The 27,981-nt window shown below is 40.5% G+C and overlaps 1 protein-coding gene across 2 annotated transcripts; it reads right to left on the reverse strand.

Annotated features, from left to right (window-relative positions):
- Positions 1-1,177: 1,177 nt before the first annotated feature.
- ppp3ca (protein phosphatase 3, catalytic subunit, alpha isozyme) lies at positions 1,178-27,973 on the reverse strand. Of its 2 annotated transcripts, XM_029447569.1 has the most exons (14): positions 27,692-27,973; positions 21,737-21,937; positions 15,114-15,238; positions 14,874-14,985; positions 14,199-14,344; positions 13,955-14,094; positions 7,054-7,131; positions 6,827-6,921; positions 5,163-5,288; positions 4,947-5,027; positions 4,206-4,290; positions 3,941-4,038; positions 2,774-2,824; positions 1,178-1,959 (listed from the first exon to the last, which is right to left on the reverse strand). In XM_029447569.1, exons 1-14 carry the CDS (start codon positions 27,744-27,746, stop codon positions 1,781-1,783), a joined length of 1,572 nt encoding a protein of 523 aa, XP_029303429.1. In that variant the 5' UTR covers positions 27,747-27,973; the 3' UTR covers positions 1,178-1,780. The 2 variants fall into 2 exon arrangements, with proteins under 2 accessions (XP_029303429.1, XP_029303430.1); XM_029447570.1 differs by lacking the exon at positions 2,774-2,824 and having other exon boundaries at positions 1,781-1,959.
- Between the last annotated feature and the right edge of the window lie 8 nt (positions 27,974-27,981).

The following is a 27,981-nucleotide window of genomic DNA, read 5'->3' on the forward strand; positions in this document are numbered from 1 at the left end:
GACATGGGAATTGCTCATTTATTTGGATCTCAGTGTGGGTGTACCTGTTTCTCCTCTGTACTGCATGGTCAAATTAGATTGGATTAGAAAAAATAAATAATTGAAAAACAAGAAATGATATAACACACTTTGATGCAATGTGAGTGGATTCATAAACCCAATGCCCGGTCTACACTGTGCTCAATTTTCATTTCATTTTCACAATTTTAGTTGGGGAAAAACTAAAGTCTGGTCAGGATACATTCTTGAAATCCTTTAGATACAGTTTCCAGATGGATCTAAACTTGCTTATTCCAAATGACGTGTGGTTAATAAATGATCTTTAAACGACGAAGGGTATTTCAATTGTATGCATTCACAAATTTGTAGAATTTCCTTCTCATTCTGATATAGTGTGTAGTGTGTAGCTCTTAAGCATGAAATCTCATTGAATTTTCAGCACCGAAAAAAGTGCAATAACTCAAAGGGCGCTAATGTATACTTGATTTTACTGCACATATTCTTTTACTTTCTCTTTAGAAATAAGCAGGTGAGAAATAATCAGGTAGTGTGTGACAGCAGGGTATGCCCAAAAGTTCAAAATCACTTCTTCTCTTTTCCTCTCTGTGGTCCAGAAACAGGTGTTAAAGTCGCTTTGCTGCCAGTCATAGCGATGCAAAAGAGATGAGAAAAAGCCTCATTCAGCGGAGGATGCTCGAGTGTATACGTTCCAGAAAGTGTGTGAGGTATAGCTTGATCAAATGCTTCTCTGATGAGATCTACTGTATAATGTTTAATGGAAAGGAAGAAAGTTATTTTAAGGATGGTCTGGATAAAAATATAACCCTTTGGGATTCCCCTGCAGACTGTTAATGAAGTTGTATCTTCATAGGGGCATAGTGTGCTCCTTTTGGGAGCATAGATGTTAAATCTTGGTGTTTATTCTGTGATGCTAAAGTACCTACAGTGGAACCACATTTTCCAAATGCTCTTTTCATCCCCCCCCTTTCTTCCCTCATCTCCTCCAAGTTACTTCTTGCTAGGAGATGACTGATAATGAGGGAGAAGAGGAAAGGAGCAGTGCTGGAGAGCGTTGAAACGTACACAAGAAACAGAGGCTTGTGTGAGCACCCTGTCTTCTTCCCCCTGCAGGATGATGGCATCTTACTACAAGGTAAATCAATCAATTTAAGTCCACTGGTAAGATTGCACTGCACGATTTAAAGAGGTTCACATTTAGCTTCCTTTTTTTTTTTTGCTTACCTTCTCACAAAGTGGTGTGACTTGTTAATACTAGCAAAACATGTAGGTAAACAATATTCTTTTCCTCATGAAGTGAATTTGTGAGTGATTCATAATAAACACTTTATGAAACAGTAACATGATTTGTGTGGCATGGATACTGCAATTATGTCCTCTGCCAGGCTCTGTAATGAAGGAGCAGACATTTGTCAGCACTCAGAATAACACAACCCCTAACAATTCAGTCTGTAACTGAACTGAGAAAGGAAACAACAGGCAGAAACAACTTTCAACCACACTTTTCAGCCAAGCTGCAGCCTTGTGGCCTCTCCTTTTCCCTGCCCTCTGCTGTGAACCCCAGCTCCCCCTCCCCCAACTGTGCGATGACATACTGTCATGAAAAAAATGACCTTTTTCGCCCGTTTTTGTTTTGCTGCAGATTTTCATGTTCCGTCTGTGGGCCTGGTTTATTTCTATGTTCTTAGGCCTGAATTTCCGATTTGGCAATGTCTTGCTGCACAGCGCAACAGCAGCACGGTTCTGAGGCTCAGACAGCACATCACTGGATGTTGCTGTTGTCATCCGTGCCGTTTGCCTCTGACATATTCATCTTGCCCATGGAGTGACCCACATGGTTCACCCCGTCCTTGCGAGGTGGCATGCGCTCGTTGATGCGGTCTAGGCCCTTGGCCTCCGCAAAGCTGGCGATCTTGTGCTGGGGGGAGAACCCACGGATAGCTAAAAAGAGAAAACATATAAATGGATCAGGCTCACCTTGTAATGGCACAGTCTCTATCCTGTCATATTATACATTTCCCCCAAAATATCATATTGAATACTGATTTACCAGACACCAAAAGAGACATACATTCAGTGAACCAATCGTAATCAGGAACAAAGGAGACTATTTCAATAACAAATTAGGTGATTTGTTTTGCCCAGGGTTACATACTACCAGTATATGCAATTCAGTTGTCTCTGCAACTGACATTATCGACATAGCAAAGTAGAAGCCTGAGAAACGGTTCTCAACCACATACAAATAAAATAATATTTACTTGGAGAAACAACCAACCTTCAATAACCTACCTTTGTAGAAAAGAAAATTAGAAACAATCAATGTCTACCACCCTGCTAGTTAATTCAAATACAATTGTTCTGTACATAACATAAAAAATAAAAATGTGTTAGTACTGTATATTGCTCTCTCATTCCAAAGTAGTGTGCAATGATTACCTTAGAGGAACTGAGGCTTCGGGATGCATATTTCATGTTGATGCTCTGCTTTGTTTCTTGTTCTTGTGCATGCAACACTTTTTTAGAACCAGATGGAGGCCATTTACAAGCCAAACCAAAAACAATGAAGTATTGTATCATGCATCTCTGAGCAGCACTTGACCTTGCAGTGTTTTAATGTATCATGAAATTATCCTGTGAAATGTAGCTTGATGGAGATATTATTGTGTGAGCTGTTGTGTGCATGAAGTGTTCATGGCAGATGGCCTCTGCAGCAGGAAACAATACGTGGGTGGAAGATGGACCACAGGTTTACCTTCTCCGTCCTCATCAGTCGTCTCGATGGCTTCAATGGCTTCAATGGTGGCTGAGGGGGGAGGAGGGGAGCAGGTTACTCCTGATAAAGCCATGCAAATGTAAAACGCAGCCCCAGCGAAAAAGGTGGCTCAAGTTAGGCCAGATGATAAATGTTCGCTGGCAATGCAGCCAAACTCAGAAGAATGCCATGCATTAATACTGAGGGAATTAGTGCGAATCTGGGTTAAATATAAAATATAAAAAGATAGATCCATAGAGAGAGGAAGCGGGACAGATATATTGAGACAGAAAGAATATGTCATATATTTGACGTAAGAGGACAGAAATGACTTGAGACTTAAGAGGATTTCCCAAGTGCGAACATTTTGAAGTAAAATAAATGCTTCTTGTCAGCACACCGGTAGAGACACACAATCATGGATCCCACAAAGGTTTTGTGTACAAGGACAATGACTGAGTTAGAGAACGCTAAACCTTGATTTGAAAATACTTTTAACATGGAATGCAGTTGCTTGTACTGCCAAGCCCACTGTAAATCAATATTGAACTCTACAGCTAGCAAGATAAAGAGAGACAGATATTTTTCTCACAATTGGTAGGCCAGGCTATGACTAAAAGAAAAGGGATGAATAATAGACTTAGGAAAGTCAGAATCAGGACTTAAATTGGATTCCCATGTGTCTACTGGATGTATAAGTAGGCAATACACATGTATTTAACAACTTGGTAAGCCGATAGGGCAATGTTAGTGAGAGTTCTGCAGGTAAGACGATTGCTTGATGTAGCTTCAAGTAAATGTGTGAACTAATGGTTATAGTCATGGGATGGGATGAAAGAGGGACATTTGTCTTTGTCTGCTGCTATGATGTAATGCAGGAATCACACCATATTATGTGACTGCTGTAATGTGCTGCTGTAGACAGAAATATCAAACAGCGGTTTTGGTCAGGTATTAGGTTCTTCTTTCATATCGGATGTGATCGGAGCATCGCTAAGAGGCTGAAACACAACGGGCTTACTGGCTGCTCTATATTCAAGTCAGAGAAGGAGAGAGAGAAAGAGAGAGGTAAGACCAACGGTACGGCTGAGAATGGGGATGAAGAAAAAAAAAAAAAAAGATGGAGTAAAGGGTAGAGATGAGGCTTATGCTGAGCCTTGCGCTCACCACTCTGCAGTGTCTGTTTGCCCCCAGAGAGAACCCCGCTCGGCAGCATGCCAGTGGGCGTCAGGCCTTTAAGCGTCAACACATTTTCACTCTCCTCTCTGCAGGGAAAGACAGAGGCAGGCAAACAGGTCACAAAGCTCCACTCAACCCTGATCTAACTGGAGAAAAACACGTTATGCCCCCAACACACTCACTCTGCACACATGTACACAAACACCTGATCATACATCATTCTTACATTCCCACACACTAACATAAAGTTTACCTGAGAACTGAGAACATTTTGGCCATTTTCCCAATAGCACGGATCTTGTTTCTGATCACCTCCTTGCGTGCTGCAGCTGCATTGGCTGCAAATATAGACGTACACATACTGTCATTATAGGCTTCTCTAATACAATAGTCATTATAAGCCTATATATTACATGAGACTTGTTGTACGGTTATATTACACTTATGTTTCTTGATGCGTGGGATACTGTGATAATAGTGTAATACACTGTTATTATAGGCCATTGTGATGCATTATTTAGAGTAATTATATGCCCTTGTGACTCTATAGGCATACTATAGATTCTATCATTATAGCCTGTATGTCAGATCTGATGCAGTAAACATTGTCCTAGTTTTATAATGCAATCCAGCGCAAATCTTTTTTGTCCTGATAAATTACAAGCTAATTTTTAAGCTTTCTGTAAATAACACAGGAAGATAATGTTACTGCATGTACTGTAACAACACTGTATTTAAGCCTGGGTTTAAAGGTGATGTATTAATAAAAGCACATGAAAAAGAGAATAATTGAACACACAATTTTCTTCAATGCCTTGTTGGTGAGCGAAACAAGCTAAACTTTCAATCAAATTTGGCACAAGCAGAAGAAGCCCAAAAATCCAGTGTGCAGATCTCCTTCCATGAAAGACCTAGTTTTGTGTATGGAGTCTAAATCGAACCCACATCGCACTATTGACAATATGACAACATCCATATTTACAAAACTTCTTACCATCAAATATCTCATCTTCATCATTCATCATGAGTTCATCATCTGAGCAGATGCTCAGCACATTCACCAGCATTTCTGTGACTGGGGAAGACATAGCGTGTAGGAAGGAGGTGAAGTCGTTGAGCAAAAAGCCATGAAGATGACCAATTAGGATATGGTTTGTATTAAAAATACTACATGACACATATTAGAATACTTTGCTCAAGAAACACTTACCTTTCTCTCCAACAAATGGCAGAGACCAGGTGAAGACATCCATGAAGTTGGGCAGCCAGTAGGGATGGGGTGAGCAGTTGAACTGTCGGATGTTCATGACATTATTTTCATATTTCAGTACAGCAGCTGTTGGGGAAGCAGATATATAATATATAAATATACTCCATCCTGTCCCATCAATAACTGCTCCAAAAGTGACTATGCAACTTTAAGAATAGAATCAGATGTTTAATGACACTTGCTTAAATGATGTGGTATACAAATCTATATTTGCATACTGTCATTGCAACATGCACAACAATATGCAACATACAGTACATTATGTTTGAGAACAGAGCAGAAATTGAGACTTTTGACCACTAGATGGCCTAGCTGAGGCCAGGGATAGCTGACACTGTTACATCAAGAGGGATAAAGCCACATGGAGATAGTCAGCAATGCCGACAGTCCCTCCCACGCTCCCCATCTCCCAGAGCCCATAGCAACCAAGACACAGATCTGAGAACACAAACAAACGGGGGCTCCCTTGATAGATTCTTATTCCTGCTCACAAGCTAAATGCAGATGCATTAACCCATACACTCCAGTCTGTGCTGTTGAAACCATTTTAATAGGTAAGTCAGAGGAGCCCATGGTAGTCATTTTGTCAGTTCTAAGCAAGACGCAGTTAAAATGCCAGAGATGCAGGTGTTGCAGAGATGCTGGAATTTGGGCACCTCTCTTTCACCACACCAGGTTTCACTGTTTACTGTTGTAACATTTAATGTAACAGCACATTCTTGTCTGAAGGCCTGCCTGCCTCCCAGCCATAGAAATGATATGATATGTAGGGTTTTCAACAGGAATATTTTTATTGGCTGGAACCCAAAATAGTTGGGGTCACCTCTATAAACACGAGGAGTCTGTCACTGAGTGAGTGAGTGATGATGTTACACCATTCAGTCAAATTGGAGTTTTCCCGTTGGTTGTTGCTCTTTTCAAATGAATAAGCAGTGTTTCCTCGGGTAACGTCTTTCCATCAATGAGTCATGTGATCGACTTCGTCAGTACATACACGGTTGTTGCTGCTGCGCAATGCGTTTCTTCCTCTACCTGCAAAACTAGAGACAGAAATCCTCACCTGAACACTTTAGGGGGCGCTTTTAAATAATCGTAATGTTTGGTTTCACCGTTTTAAATATCACTTTCTGTAGAAAGTGATATTTTCCTGTCTATGTTTTTAAAACGTAGCTTTCAATCCTAGATTTGTTGTGTGTTGACACAGTTTGATGCACACGTTAAAAGAGTAGCGTAGCTGCTTTAAGGAGTAGTTCAGACGGGAGCGAGTGTGTGGTCGAGAGAGTGGATGCAGTCGGGTGTTTGTGATCGGAGCCGAGAGGAAATCAGCAGTAAAGTTTTCAAGCGGTATCAAATGTACAGTGTAGGCTTCGGTTCACTACCGCTGACTATCCCTGAAACGGTTTGGCCACAACTTGTTCACATTGACCATACATTGTCCATCCACGTACGAGGTTTCAACCTAGTCTTGTCTTTTGTGATTGAACATTCATCTTTACTACTGTGCAAACATATGATACAGATGTGAGCAGAAACAGACAGAACTGCAAATGAAAATGCAAACTGAATCAAAGATGGCTATAAAATGAATAAAGAGATTTTCTGACCTTTGTTGTTGTAAACGTCCAGGTAGTTTGGTGCGGAGAAGATAGTAATGAGGGATGGGAATCCAGTGGTCTGACTTTTACGGTACATCCGGTAGCTTCAAGGTGGGCAGGTGGAGGTATAAAGAAAAGGCAGAGCTTGTTCTTATATGTGTAAATATGTATATGTTTGTTCATTTTGTTTATGTGGATATGTTTGCCTTTTAATGTGTGTTGTAGGTTTAACGTACCCTGCATCTTGTGCTTCATGCGCTCGGATGATTGATAATAGGTTATTGCTCTGTAGGAACTCGCATACAGCTGGATAACTGGAAAAGAGTAAATCAAAATTTGGTTTAGAGACGTCACCGAAAATGCTTTTAAAGTACTGTAAAATAAAATAGTATAGAGAGAACAAATCAACAATTAAGCACACAATCTTACCATAACATAATAAAAAGAAAGAAACAGACAGGCTAACAGAACTAGATTTAAGCTGCAGGTTACTAATTTCACATACAGTTTCACTCACCAGAAAATGAACAAAGATATATCACTCATAAATGCATTTATGGAAGCCTTTCTGACGATGATGCAAGGGTGTGAAAAAACAATCCAACAGCTACCTGTTGCAGTTAAAAACAAACTAACCCAGTATATGCGGCAGGCTGAGCTTCCTTCCTCCCAGCTCTAAGCTGACAGGAAATGTCCCTGAAAGGAAGGGAAGCCTGTGAGGTAGCTCAGGCAATATGAGTGCGATGCTACACTCACACATGGAGTACAAATGTGTGCTACCCATTCTTTGGCTCTGTTACTGCACACAAACAGGTCCTGCATGCTTCCTTAAATGGTCTGATTATGTTGCCTCAGGACAACTTTCTGGAGGAATAATACAGTTTGCACCAGCTTTCCGACTGCTGCTGCCCAAATTTCACAGCATCTGCCATTTTGTCAGCCACAAAGGTGCCCTTCCAGAAGCCAGAAGTGGAGATTTCTCTCTGTGCAGTTGACAGTGTTGGGAACACAGCGACTCTTACAGAGGGTTTACTGCCCACTTAAAAGCTGGCGTTCTCTGATTCACTTTATCCAGCTAAGTATTTGCTTGCCGCTGGCTGATGTCTATTGTATCATTTGTAAAGTATTTTGTTGTTAACTTATTTTTCTTTTGGTAGTTGATTGGTACGCACATTATATTTCATGCTGTTTATGTGTGCAATGGTGAAATATGATTATTACTAATGCTAGTATTGTGCGTTAGGGGCTGGATTGTTTTTTGAAATTGATATTTCACCCCATGTTTGTTTTGGTTTTTCCTATGATTTTGATCCCATTGATCTTCTCAGTTTTATAAAGTCCTTTATTGTGATATTTTGCATTGGGATTTGGTTTTGAACTCAGAATGTTATCTCTCCACTGGCTGCATGCCGAAGCCGTCCTCCATGTTTTTCTGGCCAGATGGACAACGAGCCGTCCCACAGAGATAGATGATAAAAACCACACAAGTGGCATTGTCATAGATCAGATATGGAGCAGATGCATGAGATGGAATTTGTCTCCAAATACAAAATGAACATAAGACTTCACAGAAAACGTCCAACCTGTGTCACACAGGAGGTACACGATATCAGAATTGGGACACTTCCAGCTGCAGTGTGAATGTAGCCTTCCATTTAGCAGCTCTCACCACAGTTCTTATGTAATACCTCAAAGGTTGTGTTATGTCATTCAGAGACTGTATCATCCCTTCAAACTGTGTCTCCTGGGTTAGAAAAAAAGATTATAAATTACAGTTTGATTAGCTATTTTAGAATTGTATTGCCCTCAATTCAGCAAGACCTCAATCTGTCTTAGTTTTTGAAACGTCCTTTGTGAGTCCTTTATTTCTTCCAGCTGCTGTATTCCAGATATATATCTGACAAGAAGAAAATATCCTTAGATCCAACAGTCGTAGGTACCAACCTGTTTACAAATGACGTTTTCTTAATTGGTATTTAATCTAACTATCTTAGCTATCTTTCTAAGAAATGTATTCTTTAATGACTTTTTAAATTTCTAATGAAGTCGAAAGAACAATGCAATGTTCAGCAATGGCGGTGCGTCCTGTCAAAATAGTGCTGAATGAAGCACTCATAACGACAACACTCACAGATGCTCTGAGCAAAACCATTAGCCAAAAGCACCAAATGTAAACTATAAATTAGACCTCAATGCAAACAGATATTTTTGGTGCAAGCCTTTTCGCCCACCTAAATGTGTACAATGGGACACGTTTCAATTTATTATTGTGATAATCTGCTTGTCAGAAGTTTCTGCTCAGGCATTTAGACATGTAAAAACTTGTTTATAGTCTCAATGTGCTAATTATTGTTTGCAATGATCCACATTCACTGTTTTTTTTCAAACTCAGACTCCATACTGTGTAATCCACTTTCGAAGACTGACACAGTGGAAAACAGAGATACACTGAGTAACCTATTAGAACAACGCTGCAACTAACAATCGCTTTTGTTATCCATTAATTTGCCAATTCTTTTTTTTTATGATTTGATAGATTGCAGACAATAGTGAAAATGTCCATCACAATTTCCCAGGGCGCAATGTAACGTCTTCAAATTGCTTGTTTGGTCTGAACAACATTCAGATATAATATTAATAGTGATAAACGAGAGAAAAGCAACAAATCCCAAAATAAATCTCTTTTCTGATGATCGACTGATGATCGACAAGTCGCTTCAACACCAGTCACTTTTATTTTTTCCAGACCTATAGTAACATTCAGAACATCCTCCCCCAGTAACAATCCTCTCTTCCGGCACTTTCTTACAGTCACTGCCATCCATGGACCCATCAAAATTTCAGAAGTATTTAAAATATTTAAGTGCTCAAAGTCCTCCTTGTGCCGGAAGAAAGGCAAGGAGGTCGCTGTGCTCTGAGCACCTGGCAAAACTGTGTCATCCTATATCTAGGTCACATGGCTAACGTTCCCTTGATGGCCAATATATAAATTACAAGAATAGCTGTGTTACACACTAACATGGATATGCTGTAACTCTTTCCTCTATAACCGACAGTTCGCCCTAGGACTGTTACATGTTATATAAGCGTTTCTATTAGAAACACATCTTCAATGCATTTCAAACGTAGAAATAAGGGCAATTTCTGTCATAGCTGGATTGCAGTATTTTGTGTTTCTTGTGCACAGTACTGGCACACATGTCAGTAATAACATACAAAGAAAGATCCTAACATACACTATGTACTAATACATTTTTTGTCCGCTCCAACAGTATTAATTGATTACTGAGAGGGAACACAGTACACACACATTGCTTGCCTGCGGCTCACATTCCTTCTCTCCCCTTTGTGAAAACACACAATTATGTGTCGGTGAGCCTGTGAGTGAGAGAGTGAGAAATCTGACAAGTGAGTACGAGCAAAGGAGACAGAGAGAGATGGAAGTGCTGTGTTGTGAGTGTGAAACTGTGAGGTTTTTATTTTACTTTCCTTTAAGAAAATCCATCCGTCAGGCTGGTGGCCATCACATTCATTTCCCTCAGTATAAAAACTGTTTAGAATCACATTCCTAAAGAATGAGCTGAATCACATTTTTGCATTACAATCACTGCACAAGAAATTAGACTTGGTTAGTTAGGTGCTCCGATATTGATAATGATATAGTTCTGACAAAATGTAACATGTAGTGTAACCAGTATCACATGACAAATAGACAACAAATACAAACCGGTATGCGTTGAAAAGCATTACATCACTACATCAAATCATTGCAATGGATAAGTCTGCCATTGTGCGTCCAGATACATAAGATATAAGATATAGTCATATACAGTATACATTTTTTTTTTTACAATTTCATCAAAACAGGGGAACATTTCACATCCTCACATTAGTAATTCTTCTTCTAAAATAGCATGATTGGTCATGTTACCAAAAGACTATGATTTAATATCGTGGGAGAACAAAGAACAGGCACACATGGCATTTATTGTACAAAATGCTGTAAGCTCAGGATTTTCTGCAATAAGTTACATCTCTTTCAAACATTCTTCTCAGCTCTGACGAGACACGCAATTGCATAACTACTTGTGAAAAATGCTCAGTATCGATTTCATGGAACTCATTTATAGGGAGTCAAATAACTTCGATTTCAGATGGAGATTTTCTTACATTTCCCCAAAGTGCCCCGGAGAATGTGATTCTCTGAGCTGCATACATACTGTATAGCTGGCAAGAGTCATAATGATGGAGAGGTAAGTTTGAGAGTGAAGGCAGAACAAAGCCATGGGGAGATGGATGACTATTATAGCAGCATCCTCCACACATCTACAGAATAATCCTCTCTAAGCACCTCTCTCACTGTGAATTTGATGCTTTCTTATCGGTGACCATTTAACAGCAGTGAAAAGGGAAGAGAAGTCCCACCAGCTGCTTCTTTTTCTCTGTATCAGATACTCTACACAGGTGCTTGTTTACTCAAAGTAACAAGGTGATCTTGCCTATGTGGAAATATATTGTGAACCAGAAACGTGTGCACTTAACACTTGAGTGGAACTATTCCATCTAATATCGTCTGAAGCAGATATCACTTTTGACACATGCCTGTGCAACCTCAAATACACCAAAATGAGAACTGCCTGGGTTATAACGTGAATCTGAAGCCAGGTGGTTTGTTTATTCTGCACACACTGTCCGGACATTTCATTTCATTTTTGGTGGAGGAATATATCTCCATGACTTTTTGTGATATGAGCAGCTCCCACACAGGGGGAGTCCATACTGTTCTAAACCTTCATTAAGAAAACTCTCACCACGACTGCCACCTAATCTCTTCTCCTCACCACCACCTACTTCCAAAACCTCTCTCCCATCTCACAACAATATTAGGACAGCGTTCACTCCTCCTTATTTTACATCCTCTGTCACGGAGGTTGAAGAGTTGCATAACAAACCCGTTCCCAATTATTCCCAATAATTCCCAATCGCTATTATATTTGACTCCTCTCTCTCTGCTGTTTTAAAAATTTTTTGAATTCAGGTTCACCCAGTTAATCCTTTGTCTGTAACAATCTGTTCTGTATGTCAAAAAGACAACCTCTACTCAAAACCTGTTGTTAGCCACAAGGCAATTTGACCCATTTACACATAGACACTGCCACAGTCTATCGGCTTTTCATTCATTGAATCCTTCAGTCTCCTTCCTATGTTATCCCAATTATTGGATGTTAAGCGTCTATTGTTCGTTTTGTTTTTTCCTCAGGTAGCAATAAATGTTTGATATCTATTAATAATTTACAAACTTAACATCTATTTTTGATATTAAGAGTTTTGCTTGTGAGGCTTCTGTGTAACAGCCACGTTTCTCCCTGTACTCCAGCAATTCTCTTGTAAGATTAAATTAGATCTCATCAACACTGATAATTCAGGGTGTTGACCTTTTCATGTATGTCATTCCCTTTCTCCCATCTTCTTCTTCCTCGTACAGTACACACAGCCTAAAGGCCCTGTCACACATATACGTATGGCAGAAACGTATGCTGGCGTATACGAAATATCGGCAATACATTGAAATAAATGAAGGGTAAGTTCTGATCGTTTGAAGGACGCAGACGATACGCCGAACACGGCAGACATACGGCCCTGTCACACAGTTCCGTATGGCAGAAACGTCTGCCGGCGTATATGAAAAGTAGCTCAAGATTTGTCAGAGTCCAAATACGTCCAACTTTTCCACAGCGGTGTTGTAGCTGACGCATACATAACGAATTATTATACGTATGTCCAACATATTGGTAGCGTATCACTTACTTATACAAAACGTATCAGAGCGTCTGGCCAACGGAGCTGGAAAAGTGCCATTTGGTTGACGTCATGCTGATGCTGGAGAACGGCCAGAATGTACTCTTGTCGCAGCCTCTCAGCATCCTCCATGCTCTCTGATGATGGGCTGATGTATTCATCAAGACGTGCTGTGAAGAAGTGAGGATGAGCTACTCACAGGGACCCTATATACTATATGCAAACCCCAATAAGCTCCCAAAACGCTAGCTGAACGCTAGCTGTACTGAAGTTTATTTTAGTTCACCCCTCTCCTTTCCTCCACTCTGTCTCTGACTTTAGGTGTGTGTCGCTGCCCTTCGTGAAGTACAGTGGAGAAGGGAATGTGAATGCGCAAGGAAAAATTATTTTTATTGCTTTATCTACAAACAATTTTGCGACCCCCCTGCAGTACCTCCGCGGACCCCTTGTTGAAGACCCCTGATCTACTGTATTCACGTACTATATTTACGTAGGTAAGTATTCACGTACTGTATTTACGTAGGTAAGTATTTACGTACTATATTTACGTAGGTAAGTATTCACGTACGTATTCCGTATTCAAGTATGTCTAACGTCACGTAACGTCTGCATAACTTATGAAGCACACGTCGGGTACGTCCGGTAATTTTGAACATGCTCAAAACATCAGCGTTCAACAACGCACCCCAGCGTAACACCGCCTGCTCTTAACGAATACTACTTATGCCTTACCTTATATCAACGTAAACCAGCGTGTTGCCGATATTTTGTATACGCCATATTTTGTATACGTTATGCATTCGTTGGGTATTCCTCTGATACATTTTGTATAAGTAAGTGATACTCTATCAATAGGTTAGACATGTGTATCTGTATATGTTCACTTTTCCGATCTGGAAAACTCTGACGAATTTTCATATACGCCAGCATACGTTTCTGCCATACGGATATGTGACAGGGCCTTTATAAAGCAGAAAAGGTGAGATGAAGAAACGTTCATGGTCTCGTTCATGGTCAACCAACATTTTTTTTCATTGTTGAATGATCTACAGTGTGAGTTTGCAAAGCTTTCATTCTTTTAAAACTAAAGTGTAATTGGAGACCTTCAACGAGCCACATGGGCCAAGCTAATGGAATCAGTGCAGTATGTTATAGGCATTTAATGTAGGTTATTACTACGGTTATTGGCAAAAACACAAAGTTTCAGTATTGGATGCATGAAAGCACACATTTGGATTTAGTCATTTTCTCAAGTATCTAAGTATGGAATGACAGTTTTTAAGTTATAATGATCCATAATACGACTGAGGTTGTTGCATGGAAGAAGAAACAGCTCACCTGTAGAAGTAGGAGCAGCCTCGCACCGTGTTGTGGCTGAAATATTCTTGGGTTTTCTCATTGCCAAAATCCTCCAGAGGATCAGACCACAGCAGGTCACACATGGGCCCAAAAGCTGGCGGCTCCTTAAACCGATCCAACTTAACGTAAAGACGCAGAAACGCATGTTTAAAAACGTTATCTTTTTTTAAAGAACAACCACTGTACAGTGAGAGCTGGTAGTGCTGATGCAGTATGTTATTACCTTTTTAATATCATCTAAGGTGTGTATTTCAGGTGAGAGCCCACCATGGACACACAGAAACTGTTGGTTCATGAGTGCAGCCAGGGGAAGGCAGTCAAATGCATCCATACATGAGTCGTACACCTGCTCTGAGTACTTGATTTTACCTGACAGAAGACAGACATGTAATCAGCTGTATCAATGCTCTCAGATATCAGAAACAGTACGGCATGTTCTTGGTTTGATCTTGTGAGACACCTTTGATATTGAAAAACATAACATTACAAAACTAGTATATTGAGATATTTGTAAAATAAAAATGAGCTGATAAATCTTTTCTTGAGGACGTATCTCAAAGAGTAATATGCAAATATAGAAAATACAATTATTTCTGTTTGTCCTACAGTATGCATATAGCATGTACCATAGTAACACGTTTAAAATGAATCAAATATTAAAACAATTTATGAAAGGTAACATGCACACATACAGCACATTCATGTATTTTGCTATCTGTTTTAAATTTCCAATTGTTCTCTGACAATTCCATCCCCTTTCTTGTGCCGTCATATCGAATTAACTTGACAGTCCCAACAGACAGGTGCTGTCTCTAATCTCTACCAAACGTGCCCCAAGCTACACATGACATTAGAAAGACACAGAGAGACACATATATACACACTGAGAGGTACTCACATTCTTGTTTGAAGGTGAAATATTCTGTCAAATGTCTACATTCATGATTTCCACGAAGTAAAAATAGTGTCTTTGGATAGAGGATTTTCAGCGACCAGAGGTATAAAACACACTGTCAAAACAAATACATAAACAAAGTGTTATTACATGCAAAAGTTGTATAAATTATAGTAAATATATGAAACCTTTTGCAGTTTTATTTCCCCCATGACACACTTAATGATATTCTGATGGTTTTACCTCAATACTGAAGTAGCCACGGTCCACGTAGTCCCCAAGGAACAGGTACCGTGTTGTGGCTGGTGATCCTCCCACTTCAAACAGCTTCATAAGATCAAAGAATTGCCCATGGATGTCTCCACAGACTGGAAAACAACCAAAGGACAGCAGACGTTAGAGAATTAAAGAACCTTATTGAATATGTTATGTGTGACGGATACATTTATAATGTTCAGCACAGGTCTGTATCGTTTTGTTATTTTGGCGTATTCCATTCATTGAAACAATTACAGTAGCCTCACTACGGGGTGACACAACTCTCTAACCTCTTGTACTTTCTGAAACCCACTCACAAATAATTAGATACAGTTGTAAATGTATTGTCATGAAGCTAAAAATCAGGGATGTTTTTCTTTCAGAAAAAGCACTTTGCACTCTGTATCAGTGGTGTGTATCTTCTTTTCACGGTTAGCTTTATATATAGACAGACGGCACAGCTACGTAGAGATGCTACAGTTTGTGTTAATATCTCGATAATTCATAAAGGAAATACATTGTGTTTGTTGTGATTTCCGTTTCTAGCAGTCATTAATAATGAAGTACAATGTACTATGAAATATAGATGTCATGTAACCATAATCACAGCCACAAATAACATGTAAACCGGAGCATATTGTAGGCTTGTTTAAACACGTGTTACAGCTATTTGCATGTCAACATTTCTTCGTTACCACTCACTCTGGATTATTGTATGCAACAGGCTAACCACGCGGCAACATGCTTCACAACTCAATCAATTGAGAACAGTGAATTATTTACATTGTCACTATAAAGAAAGTGTTTGTTGTTCTATTAACTGCGGAGTCTTTGGACCCTCTAAAATGTCTTTAAGTTGTGTCAAGTAGAAACAAGATGAGCTTCACCTTTAACAGTCTGCAGAGCAGCACAAGAGGCTATGGAAATAACATTCCTTCATATGCATATTCCTGCAGCAAGAATATATATTTAATCTGAAATTACAGCACTATTGCCAGTATTAATACACACAAAGAGGAATATAATGGTTTAACTTTCTCCTGTCCTTAGGTCGTCATCGTATTGAAATATTTCTACGGTCGTTGGCTGAAAGACAACATCTGCAGAGAAATGAGAAACTCTCCCCTCAAAGAGGTAGAGAAAGCTCAAGACCCCCCAGGGGAGACATCCATCCATCCATCCATTGTCTACCGCTTATCCGGGGTCGGGTCGCGGGGGCAGCAGCTCCAGTAAGGAACCATAAACTTCCCTTCTCCGGGCCACATCCGCCAGCTCCAACTGGGGGATCCCGAGGCGTTCCCAGGCCAGTGAGGAGATATAATCTCTCCACCGAGTCCTGGGTCTACCCCGGGGTCTCTTCCCAGCTGGATGTGGCTGGAACACCTCCCTAGGGAGGCGCCCAGGTGGCGTCCTTACTAGATGCCCGAACCACCTCAATTGGCTCCTTTCAACGTAAAGGAGCAGCGGCTCTACTCCAAGTCTCTCACGGATGGCTGAGCTTCTCACCCTATCTCTAAGGGAGATGCTAGCCACCCGTCTAAGAAAACCCATTTCGGCCGCTTGTACCCGTGATCTCGTTCTTTCGGTCATGACCCAGCCTTCATGACCATAGATGAGGGTAGGAACGAAGATCGCCCGGAAGATCGAGAGCTTTGTCTTCTGGCTCAGCTCTCTTTTGGTCACAACGGTGCGGTAAAGCAAATGTAATACCGCCCCCGCTGCTCCGATTCTCCGGCCAATCTCTTGCTTCATCGTCCCCTCACTCGCGAACAAGACCCCAAGGTACTTGAACTCCTTCACTTGAGTAGGCAATCCACCGGTTTCCTGCTGAGAGCCATGGCCTCAGATTTTGAGGTGCTGATGCTCATCCCAACCGCTTCACACTCGGCTGCGAACCGATCCAGTGACTGCTGAAGGTAACAGACCGATGACATCATCAGGACCACATCATCTGCAAAGAGCAGCGATGAGATCCTCAGGCCACCGAACTGCAACCCCTCTCCTCCACGACTACGCCTCGATATCCTGTCCATGAAAATCACAAACACGATTGGTGATAAAGCGCTGCCCTGGCGGAGGCCAACATTCACTGGGAACGAGTCCGACTTACTGCCGAGTATCCGGACACAACTCTCGCTTTGGGTGTACAGGGATTGGATGGCCCTCAGAAGTGACCCCCTCACCCCATACTCCTGCAGCACCTCCCACAGTATCACCCGGGGGTCATACGCCTTCTCCAGATCCACAAAATACATGTAGACTGGTTGGGTGTACTCCCAGGCCTCCTCCAGGATCCTTGCGAGAGTGAAGAGTTGGTCCGTTGTTCCACGACCAGGACGGAATCCGCATTGTTCCTCTTCAATCAGAGGTTCGACTATTGGCCGAACCCTCCTTTCCCGCATCTTGGAGTAGACTTTTTCCAGAAACACCTTGGTGCCGACCGAAAGTCCTCCTCCATAGCTTCTCCGAACTTCTCCCACACCCGCTGCTTTTCCTCTACCACGGCAGAGGCTGCCGCCCTTCGAGTCTGTCGGTACCCTGCAACTGTTTCCAGAGTCCTCCCGGATAACATAACCCGGAAGGACTCCTTCTTCAGTCGAACGGCTTCCCTGACCACCGGGGTCCACCACGGTGTTCGAGGGTTACCGCCCCTTGAGGCACCTAAGACCTTGAGACCACAGCTCCTCACCGCAGCTTCAGCAATAGAGGTTTTGAACATCGCCCACTCAGGTTCAATGCCCCCAACCTCCATAGGGATGTCTGAAAAGCTCTGCCGGAGGTGTGAGTTGAAGATCTCCCGGGCAGGGTCTTCCTCCAGACGTTCCCAGTTCACCTGCACTACCTGTTTGGGCTTACCAGGTCTGTCCAGAGTCTTCCCCCACCCCTTGATCCAACTCACCACCAGATGGCCCCTCGCCTGAGACCAATTTGCCTTGGGAGACCCTACCAGGAGCACAAGGCTCCAGACAACACAGCTCTCAGGTTCATAGGGACACACAAACCTCTCCACCATGGTAAGGTGATGGTTCCTGGAGAGACACACACTTTTTTTTTGCAGTGAACACTATGGCTCTGGAGTGCAAACCTACATCTCATTTCCTTACTGTCTTCAATTTTTCATTATCATCTTCCTCTGTCTCCTTCTCTCCTACTCATCCTCCATCTCCTCTCTCTTTTCTGTCTCCCCAATCAGCTCCACAGTGGCCTTCGCCCACTCAAAGCTTAGAGCAACATGAGTGGGAGACTGCTTGTGTGACTAAAGCAATCAAACACACACATGCTTGCACGCACACACCCGTGGAATGCAAGTGCACACACACACACACACACACACACACACACACACACACACACACACACACTCACACACACACACACACACAAACACACACACAGCTGCAGAGACATTAAAAACAACTCAAGCTCACAAAGACATAAAACAGACCTCCACACTCACAAATGCCCATACACAATACTCAGTTCATCATCCATAATACATAAAGCCTCCATTTTCCTGATGCCAGTCAAGATGAGGAGCCTGAGACTTCTCTTCAAGTCAACCTGCATTTGCTTTCAAATTAGACAATTAAGCTGGTGGGATAATTACATGTGTATTTAATATCACACAGTTTTGGGTGAAGCTGAATGACATGATAATAATAATAATGAACAGAACATAAAACTATGGCCTTACAGTATAATACACCAAAAATAAAATGTCCACAGTGCAAAACATTTCAAGAATATATATCAAAGAATGCAAAGATGTAAATTAGATTTTAGCTAAATGGCATCTAGCGCCAAGGATAAGGTATTGCTTAAATTATTTTTTAAAGATTATGTTTAGGAAGATTTATTGGATAGCAACAGTGGAGATGAACGGACAAGATACATAGGTTATTTTTTTATTTCAGCAATTTTTATGAATGAAAATTCCATGGGTGGAATTGAACCACCGAACGTTGTGGCTACATTATACAGCCAGGACAACCCATTTAATTTTTTTTTATATTATTGCCAATATTGAGTATTTTTCCATACTTTTATTTTGATAGTGAAAGTAGAGATACATACAACATGCAAAGGTTGCAAAGCCGGCTAGAATCAAACTGGGAATGTTGAGGTTATGGTAAGTTATGAATTGTAACCACACCAATACAACTCTTTCATTAATTCAACAAAAGCAGAATATCAGCCTAAAAAGCTTTGATTCAAACTAAATCAATTTAATTGAAATATAAATCTGACCAGGCATTTTATGCCAACTTTCAGTATGCAACAGTGTTTGATTCTCTTATAGATAGCATGTCCTTTAGTACAACAGTATTAAGATTTGATATTCACACCTACTAGCTACTTTTAGTTTATCAATTTTCTGAATTCATACATTTTCAGGTTTTAAAGATCTAAATAAACATAGATGTAATTTATTTTAGATGCAATAAACTGTGGTTGAATACAAAAAAAAATCGTTTTGTGTCTGGTTTTAGATCATAACTAGGACACACTGTGGGTTGATTAGAAGGAGAGGTGGATGCAGATGCTTCGGGCTTTTAGCAATTCATATTTTTACTTACCTTTTACCTTAATGTATGTTAATGTTGCTGGTTTACTCAAATAAAACTGGAGCTTTTACTCAGATAAGTGTTGAGCAGGATTACTTTGAGCCAGAATGTAGTTGATTTACCTATCTTAAAAAGAAAGACCCAATAATGCTTTATTCAGAGTCAAAGCACCACAGTAGTCCACTCTACGTGAGAAGCCTCACCCATAAAGGAAGATTTAGTCTTTGATAAGAGTTACTGATTATGAGAGATTCAGTGTTTCTGAAACATTGTTGGCCTATTTCACATATATGACAAGATAACGATGATTCTACCCGAACGTGAAGTTTACTGCTGTACGAATTAACAATCATATAGTTTTCTCGAATCTGTTTTTCATCTTCACTTGCTCCAGTCAGGTGCCTTGTTTATTTTTGTACTACTGCCACAAAAAGAAGCTTTGTCAGTCCACAGTCTCTCACTACCTCTTAGGTCTTTTTTTCTACTGTCATCCCCTTTTCTAGACATAAAGACATGATCATCATAGAATTACAGAAATTTGGACCAGGCATTTATGCCCACCTCAGGATAAATTGTATTTTATCCTAATGATACTCTAACCTTTCGTCCAGCGCCACCATCAGGTCAAATTTCAAGCGGTCCAATATTTTTGTTTATGACCAAATACCACCAAATATCCCCTTCACCGGCTGCACCTTTATTTAGTGCTTATTATCAAATATTAGCATGAAAACGCGCTAAACTAAGATGGTAAACAATATAAACATCATCATCAGCCTCCCTGTAGGCCTTACTTACATGTATTATCAATCATACAAATATTTAATGACACATAACAATCATACATAGGACTTGACCATGTTTTCTTACTCTGAGCAGGGCACCTTGTTACATTAAAGTCAACATGTTGTAATACTAAAGACCATAAACCCACAGATTTAAAGGTTCGGCCTACATCCAGCTGAAGATTCAACATAGATAATTCAATTATTTGCATAAGTTTTATTATTAGATTTTTTTGGCCACTCCACAACAAGCTATAACAAACTCAGTCTGGTTAACGTGCTAGCAAACAATTACCTTCTTGCGCATCCAGCAGACATGGAGCAATATTAGCATTTATTTGGAGCAGTGTCTCTCAACATCTAATGAGCTGAAGTCCAATAGTCACTTCTGGAAAATCTGTTTTGTTTTAAAATATCCCACATGTGGACTACCCTGACTGTGGCTACTTTAGTATTGAGGAAGATGCTAAATGTTCAACTTTCTCCAACAATTCAATAGGTTTTGCTAATGCTAACACTGTAACGTTTGGGCCAAGAAGCTACTGAAAGATGGGGCAGTTTAGTAAGCTGGGTTATGTGGTTATACTTAATCTTCCAGAACTGTTGTAGCAAATTAACAAGTCTTCATATTTTTAAAGCTAAGCGTCTCTCTCGCTGGGTCTCTTCTGGCTGGGGACCTTTATTGTATTTCATAACTTTCTTCCTCTACTTGTTTCCTGATTGTCTCAACTATCAACAGAGAAATGTCGAAAATAAGAACAAACAGTAACACAATGTCACTCTATACTCTTTGATATTATTGGGGTAGAGAGAATATTAGAAACACCTCTCAATATAATGTATAGAATTCAACAGCAGCACAAACTTCAGTTTCCAGTGATCAACACGTCTCCAAAACAACACAAACTGAATGTAAGCTGTATTACAGGGCTTCTACTATCCATCTGTATTAATATTAGCTATTTCTTTCTATTTCTTTAGATGTGTCACATCTGGTGACATTCTTTTAGAACCAAAAGGTACGTTTTGGCTATTTATTTGAAAAATAGGCAGGCTAAAACATTTGCAATCTGAAGCAGCAGGTAGCAGTGATGAGACCAGCCATCTGTAATTCAAGCCCCATGTCATGTTGAATCTAACCAGTTGAAATACTTTTAACCAGAACACTGAGTCATTACATTCCCCAGGAGAGACATCCTACAGTTGACTATAAGAGCAGGAGGAGTGGCAGGTAAATATCTCTTAGCAGGTTTAATACCTGTGACCGGTGCCTCGATGTCCAGTATAGTTTTCTCCTGACGCAGGATCGCTGCTCCCTCGTTGATGATTCGAAGGGCCACAGCTTCCTCTACACGGCCCTCCTTGGTGAGATGGGCCTTCAGGAGATCCACACGAGGTTTCCCTTCGCAGTCAAACACTTCCTTCATTGTAAGGCGGTGGCTCAAGGGGAAGGGGACAGCTGAGGACAGAGCACAGGCACGCACACGGTGACATTTAAACAGAGTGGACATCACAGTTACTATGGCTACTGTTAATGCCATCAAACATAATTCTTCTTCTTTTTTTGCACTGTCATAACAGAATAGTGCCAAACACCACTCATGAGATACAGACAATATATTATGCAGGAATGCATGCAGAAATCATATTTGAGAGGTGGGTCAGAGGTGCAAGGCATACTATATATTATTTTATGTCAGAAATGTCTATTTGTAAAGCAAACAATTAAATACAATAGTGAATTCCTTACTTATAATAAAAATAAATAGTATGCAAACATTAGCTCGATTGGTACCTGGAACAGAATGACACACTACAAACTGTCCGTTACTAACAGTTATTCCAGTACAGATGTGTGGTACTTGCTAAGTATTTTCTGAGTGCTGGATGAAACTCAGCTAACATCTAAGCACTCTATTCATCCAGCACTCTCCCTGGATTGCTAAAGCCTGTGGCCATTAAAATGCACCAGTCACCTACCCAATAGACTGCCTGTAAAAGTGGGAAATACAACCACAGATCATTACTTGGCAGCGGCAGCAAAGGTTATCTATTAGACAGGTGCTGATCTCCGTGCACTGTACTGTAATCTTTCAGGGCTCACATATTGACTTTAATTTACCTATCATCTGGTTTAACACAGAAAACTCTTTCCCTGTGTCGGAGCCGTAAATAATTCAGATCAAAAGAAAATTAAGTCAGATGAAGTCGAGTTGCAAAATTCATCACATAGACACAATAGACACACTCACAGTCATGATAAACCGTGTGAGAAAGGAACAAAAGTATGGTGACAGATGACAGGTGATCAGAGGCTGCAGCAGAGAGGACACTTCAAGACACTCAGGAAAACATGCAGTACATGTTGAGTGTAAGCATTCACTGGGCCAGTGTCTGGGGGTGCGAGGGGTGTAAACCTAAGGATGGCATTATGGGTTAGGGTTAGCCTTATTGTTCCTCGACATAGTTAGAAAAGGTTGCATCTTCCTCGGACACTGATTCACTGCAACACCCAGCGAGCAAACTAAGTGGCACAAATAAAACATATCTACGATGTTGCGTGACCACCAGATGGGATACTGGGACTACCTGAATTACTAGATGCTAAAATGTTGTAATGTTCATTGTGGATCCTCCATCGGTGACTTTAAACTTCAGTGAGGTGCGAGAGGCCTGTTTGTGACAATAATCCCTGTCATAGCTGTGACTGAAGAGTGCTCTCTGAGCTCTAAACCTTTTGAATTTGAGGAGCACAATCGGAACACAGAGGCTGAGTGGACTGGTTATGCTTTAAGAAAGAACAAGTAGATCAAATTAATCTAGAGCAAATTGAGGAGCACTTAACGAAGCACAGAATGACGTTGAGACAGGTACAACAACAAACTGCCTCTTCAGAGGAGAATATCAACAACCACTGCGTTGTAGAAACGTAGAAACGTATCATTTGTGTGCGTTGCACTATGCGGTGTGTAAAAAGTGTGCAGCTCTTTAATGTGACTTTATATCACTGTGTTGGCTGTCTGAGTGATGCTTTATTCTGTTGATATAGTGGCAGTGTGGTCTCTATTTGTCAAACATTTTCTTAAAAAAGAAAAAGAAAACTTACAACAAAAGGCAAGTAGTTCATTGTTCAGGCAAGATTCAGGGTTATGTCGATTTTACTTTCTAGTTCAAAAGCAAAGCACATGTTTTCATCATGCTGCCTCTCTAAAAAAGACATGTCCCTCTCTGCTGCATCACCTGATACACCTGCAACCTTCATCATTATTTTTTTTATTTAAGTGCTTGGCCTGGCACTGCTTAGTGCCCTTAGTATCTACATAATCTACAAAAAATAAATACAAAATTAACAAATAATAGTAATCAAATAATTAAACTAATGACATAGCTGCTTAACTCTTCTGAGGAAGGCGGTTGTATATTTAGAATTGATAATCAGTTATATCCACAGTGTCTAGAAAAGGAATTTATTGTTGTCTGGACCAAAGGGCTTGGTAGCGTGATGTCGTTTCACAAGTGTATACTTTGACATGTTAATGCACTTTATTTTGTAGTCTTTAATTTAATAGTTCTATCATATAAGATTATCATCATCATATACCGCCCCTTCTCCTTTTAAAATGTTACACTTAATCTGACCTACTTTTTAGAATTTCTTGTAAAATATTCTAGTACTCTACTCTACTCCATCTCTGCACATATGTACACACGACACAAGCCATCAAGCAACAGTATATTCAGGAGTAAGGGTATGCTTGCCAGATTTGTGCAGTGCATAGCAAACAGGGCCACTGAGCAGTGCCAAATGAAGAGAAGACAAAGGAAGAGTCTCAAAGCTCAAGCTTAAACCGAACATGATCAACATGCTCTTTAATAATGAATGCTTGACTAGAGAAATCTCAAAGTCGCTGCTCCTGGGATAATGAGGCGGGCCCCGGCTAGTGTATTTAATGGGACTAAAAACCTTTCACAGTGTGCAGTGTGTATCTGTGATAGTGATGTGTGCTTTGACACTTTACCAGCTAGTACAAACTACAGTACTCAGCACAGTCACCACTCAGATTTCGTTAGGTTAATGTCATTGTGTGGTAGACAGCGTGACGATACAACTTTGCGAAATACGAATCAAATGCAGCGATGAATTACCTTCACAGACTCATTTTTAAGGGAATTGAGAGGAAGTGAACGAGTCTATGAGCTATAACAACTCTGACTGAAAAGGCATTTGCCAAAATACATTATACTGTCATTGATATTACATGACTGTAATATGAAGATCCCAAATGATGCTTACTTTTTGACATGTAAGACAAATTGTTTTTCAAACGGATGGCACCTTTTTAACAGTAACATGAACTGAAATAGAGCCACAAGCGGATGTTTTAAAAAGGACATAACTCTTAGCTGATATAGCAGTACGATGAGATGAAATGAGATGAAAAGCTGACTTCTGCTCGGCACCAGAGCAGAGTTGAACTATGAAATACGGTATGTTGCCGGGCAACAGCAGCAGCAGCTGACTGTTGGAGTACAGCCAGTGCTGCCACGGAAAACTGCAATTTGCATTGGAGGTTCACATAGATGCTGCTGGAAATGCTCATGCGGTATACACCTGTCAAATTTTCCGATCATATTGAGGAGTATGAGCCTGTACCGCACACCTTTTTATGTCAACACATTTATTCCTGAGAAATTGTTCTCCGTACTGCAAGCTCAAACAAAGAAGAAGAAAAAAAGCATATGCTAGGTTTGTGTTGCTAATGAGGGTTCAGTCAGGAAATGCTGAATGGATTCATCTGATTGGACTAAGTCGACAGTGTGCATTTATAAAAGGTCTAATTAACATACAGTACACAAACCCAAGTGTCAAGCTTTTAACATAATGTTTTTATCCACACCCTACAGCTCCACCAGATTAGATCTGCTTCATGTGATGTTTGAAGGGTAACGTACCTCGCGACAATATAATGTTACATGTGTAGATAAAATCAGATCCATCATTACCATTGATAGAGTATCAATGTCAACACAAGTGTTGTTGGAACCAATCAGCCTTTTTGCTATAAGCTAAAGAGTTTTAGTTGCAAAGCCTGTTGACATATTATGTCTCAGTGTAGTGCTTCACGTACATTTAAAGAAACTGTCTTTATACCTTCAAACAATGGGGAAACAAGTTGGATTCACATCATGCATTTTGTTCTTGGAATACAGCGACTGACATTATTTCACGAGGGACATTTTTTTTTCTACAGTGCTATAATAAAGTAAGATAGTTCACAGGTGTACTAAACGCCTCATCCCTGAAATAACTGACCTGAATATGCCTCTGGATGCCCACAGCACGGTGGTGACAGTGCCGTGGAAAACAAACTGCACAGACCAGCAGTTAGTGTATCTCTTTAGATATGTTCTGTCGGGTTCAAACATGTAAGAGAAGCTCTGAGAAACTTGCTCTGGTTTAAGTTTGAGACATGTATACAGTTATAAAAATAACTTTGAGTAGCTTGTAGTATCACTGCTCTGTAGTTTTCTACATGCGCCACACATAAGACCTGCAGGAAATGTCTCTAATGTCTTGATAGCTTCCTTTGATCACCTGAAGGATGCATGATTCTGTTTCTTTCCATCTCATTTTTTTCTCACTTTTCAGCCTTTTGAGGATTGGAACAAAACACTTGGGTTGTACTACTTTCTCAAAGTGGAATACTAGAATAGGAGAGCGGATAGACGTGACAAGGAATACTCATGTGTGGTGAAATGATGATCCATTTTTGAGAGTCAATGTGGATTTGAAAACATAGATGAAGATTTTGAGCAAGGCATACATAGCAAAAATGAAAGAAAAAACACAGAATAAAATGCTTTGTTTCAAACCTTGTACAAAAAAATCCTAAACGTTACATAAATGTTACAAAAGCAAAAGTCTGAGTCAGAATTCTTGGCTGTACTGCATTTTCTGATATAAACCTTTTGTTTGACATATTTTGAAATGCCTGGATTTAAAGCATTGCAAAAGAAATAACCACAATATATTTACCCTGGTTGTGAAGTCTCAAAACAAAAACTAACAATGTAATTTGCGACCAACTTCTTTCTTTTATTATGGACATTATGACAAATGACAGTGCAGCATTACAATGCACTGTTGGGAGAGAATGCCCCATATCATCAGCGAACAGGGGAAATATGATGAAATGTGTCAGCGGTATGATAAAATGGATAGATGATGCAGTGTGTTTTCTCCACCGAAAAAAAGATTGATAGAGTCCCTCTGGAAGGCTCATTTTCTGCCAAAACAGTTTCTTTTTTTGAGAGTCAAGACCTGTTAGTATAATTCTTAAATACAGCTTTTTCAATTGTAATAGTTTATACATTCATTGTGCCTGCAGCCATTGTCACATAAGTGTATCTCACAGCAGACTAGTCCGTGTTTCCACAACTCTGTAGCCTAAAGGACAAAGTTGTTAATGCTGACTGAGCTGCTCGGCCATTATAATTATATACTGAATATGAATATATTCAGGCACGGTGTTGACTGTGAGCTGATCCATGCTCAAAATTAGTTATGGCACAACTATGAGCACTTCATCATCCTCCATTGATCCAAGTTGTCTCCTCAGTAATTATCTGATCAGGAAGCCTTCTCCACATCTACTGATGCAGTTTTTGGGATTCCTTATAGAGCTTTTCTCATCAGATTATAACATGACTCACTCCTGGTAAAATGTACCCCCATTAAATGTCAATTTTATGCACTCTTCCTCTTCCACTGGCCCTGTCCAAGCCAGTGAAATCCTGCTGCATCACTGCCCTAGCTTCTACCACAAGCTCGGCAATTCAGCTGTTTTTCCGTCTCATGCATAGCCGAGCCAAAAAGCCAAAATACAGTGACATCGTGACGGCAAAGATTACAATATAAATAAATGTGTGCAATAATAAAAAATCCATATATTCCGCTGCACTGCTGCTGCTAAGCTTTATGCCCGTTCTTCGCGGGGGCTGTGCAGCAAAGAAACCCGGATTGTTTATCAACATCAAAGGTCCAGCAGCCCACTACCATCACCGCGAATACAACTTGATGTCCGCATACACCATTAATGCACGACCTTAAAAAAAATAAAGGCCACATATTCTGCCAAACCACGAGGAGCTAAACAATGAAGATGTTATGTAATATCAGCTATAACCAAACGAAAAATGTAGGATAACTTACATTTCACCATCCGATCGGTGGCGTTTAAGACGATGTCAGCGTTAGACATCTTCATGGGCAGTTGATGTCTTCGAGGCTGAAGCTGATTTCTCTCCCTCCTTTAGGGTCTACTCTCAGAATTTGTTGTCGAAATGCGACTGATGCTGTGGCATCACTTAGATGATGCGCCCCCTCCGTGCGTCGGTGCTGCGCCGGGTAGGACTGCTGCTCCCCAGGCAGGGATGGATGCTGGATGCTGGATGCTGTAGGAGCTGCTGCTGCTGTGCTAAGCTGGTAATGTGGGGGAGGAT

The sequence above is a fragment of the Cottoperca gobio genome, chromosome 14 (assembly GCF_900634415.1).
Source record: "Cottoperca gobio chromosome 14, fCotGob3.1, whole genome shotgun sequence".
NCBI classification, from domain to species: domain Eukaryota; kingdom Metazoa; phylum Chordata; class Actinopteri; order Perciformes; family Bovichtidae; genus Cottoperca; species Cottoperca gobio.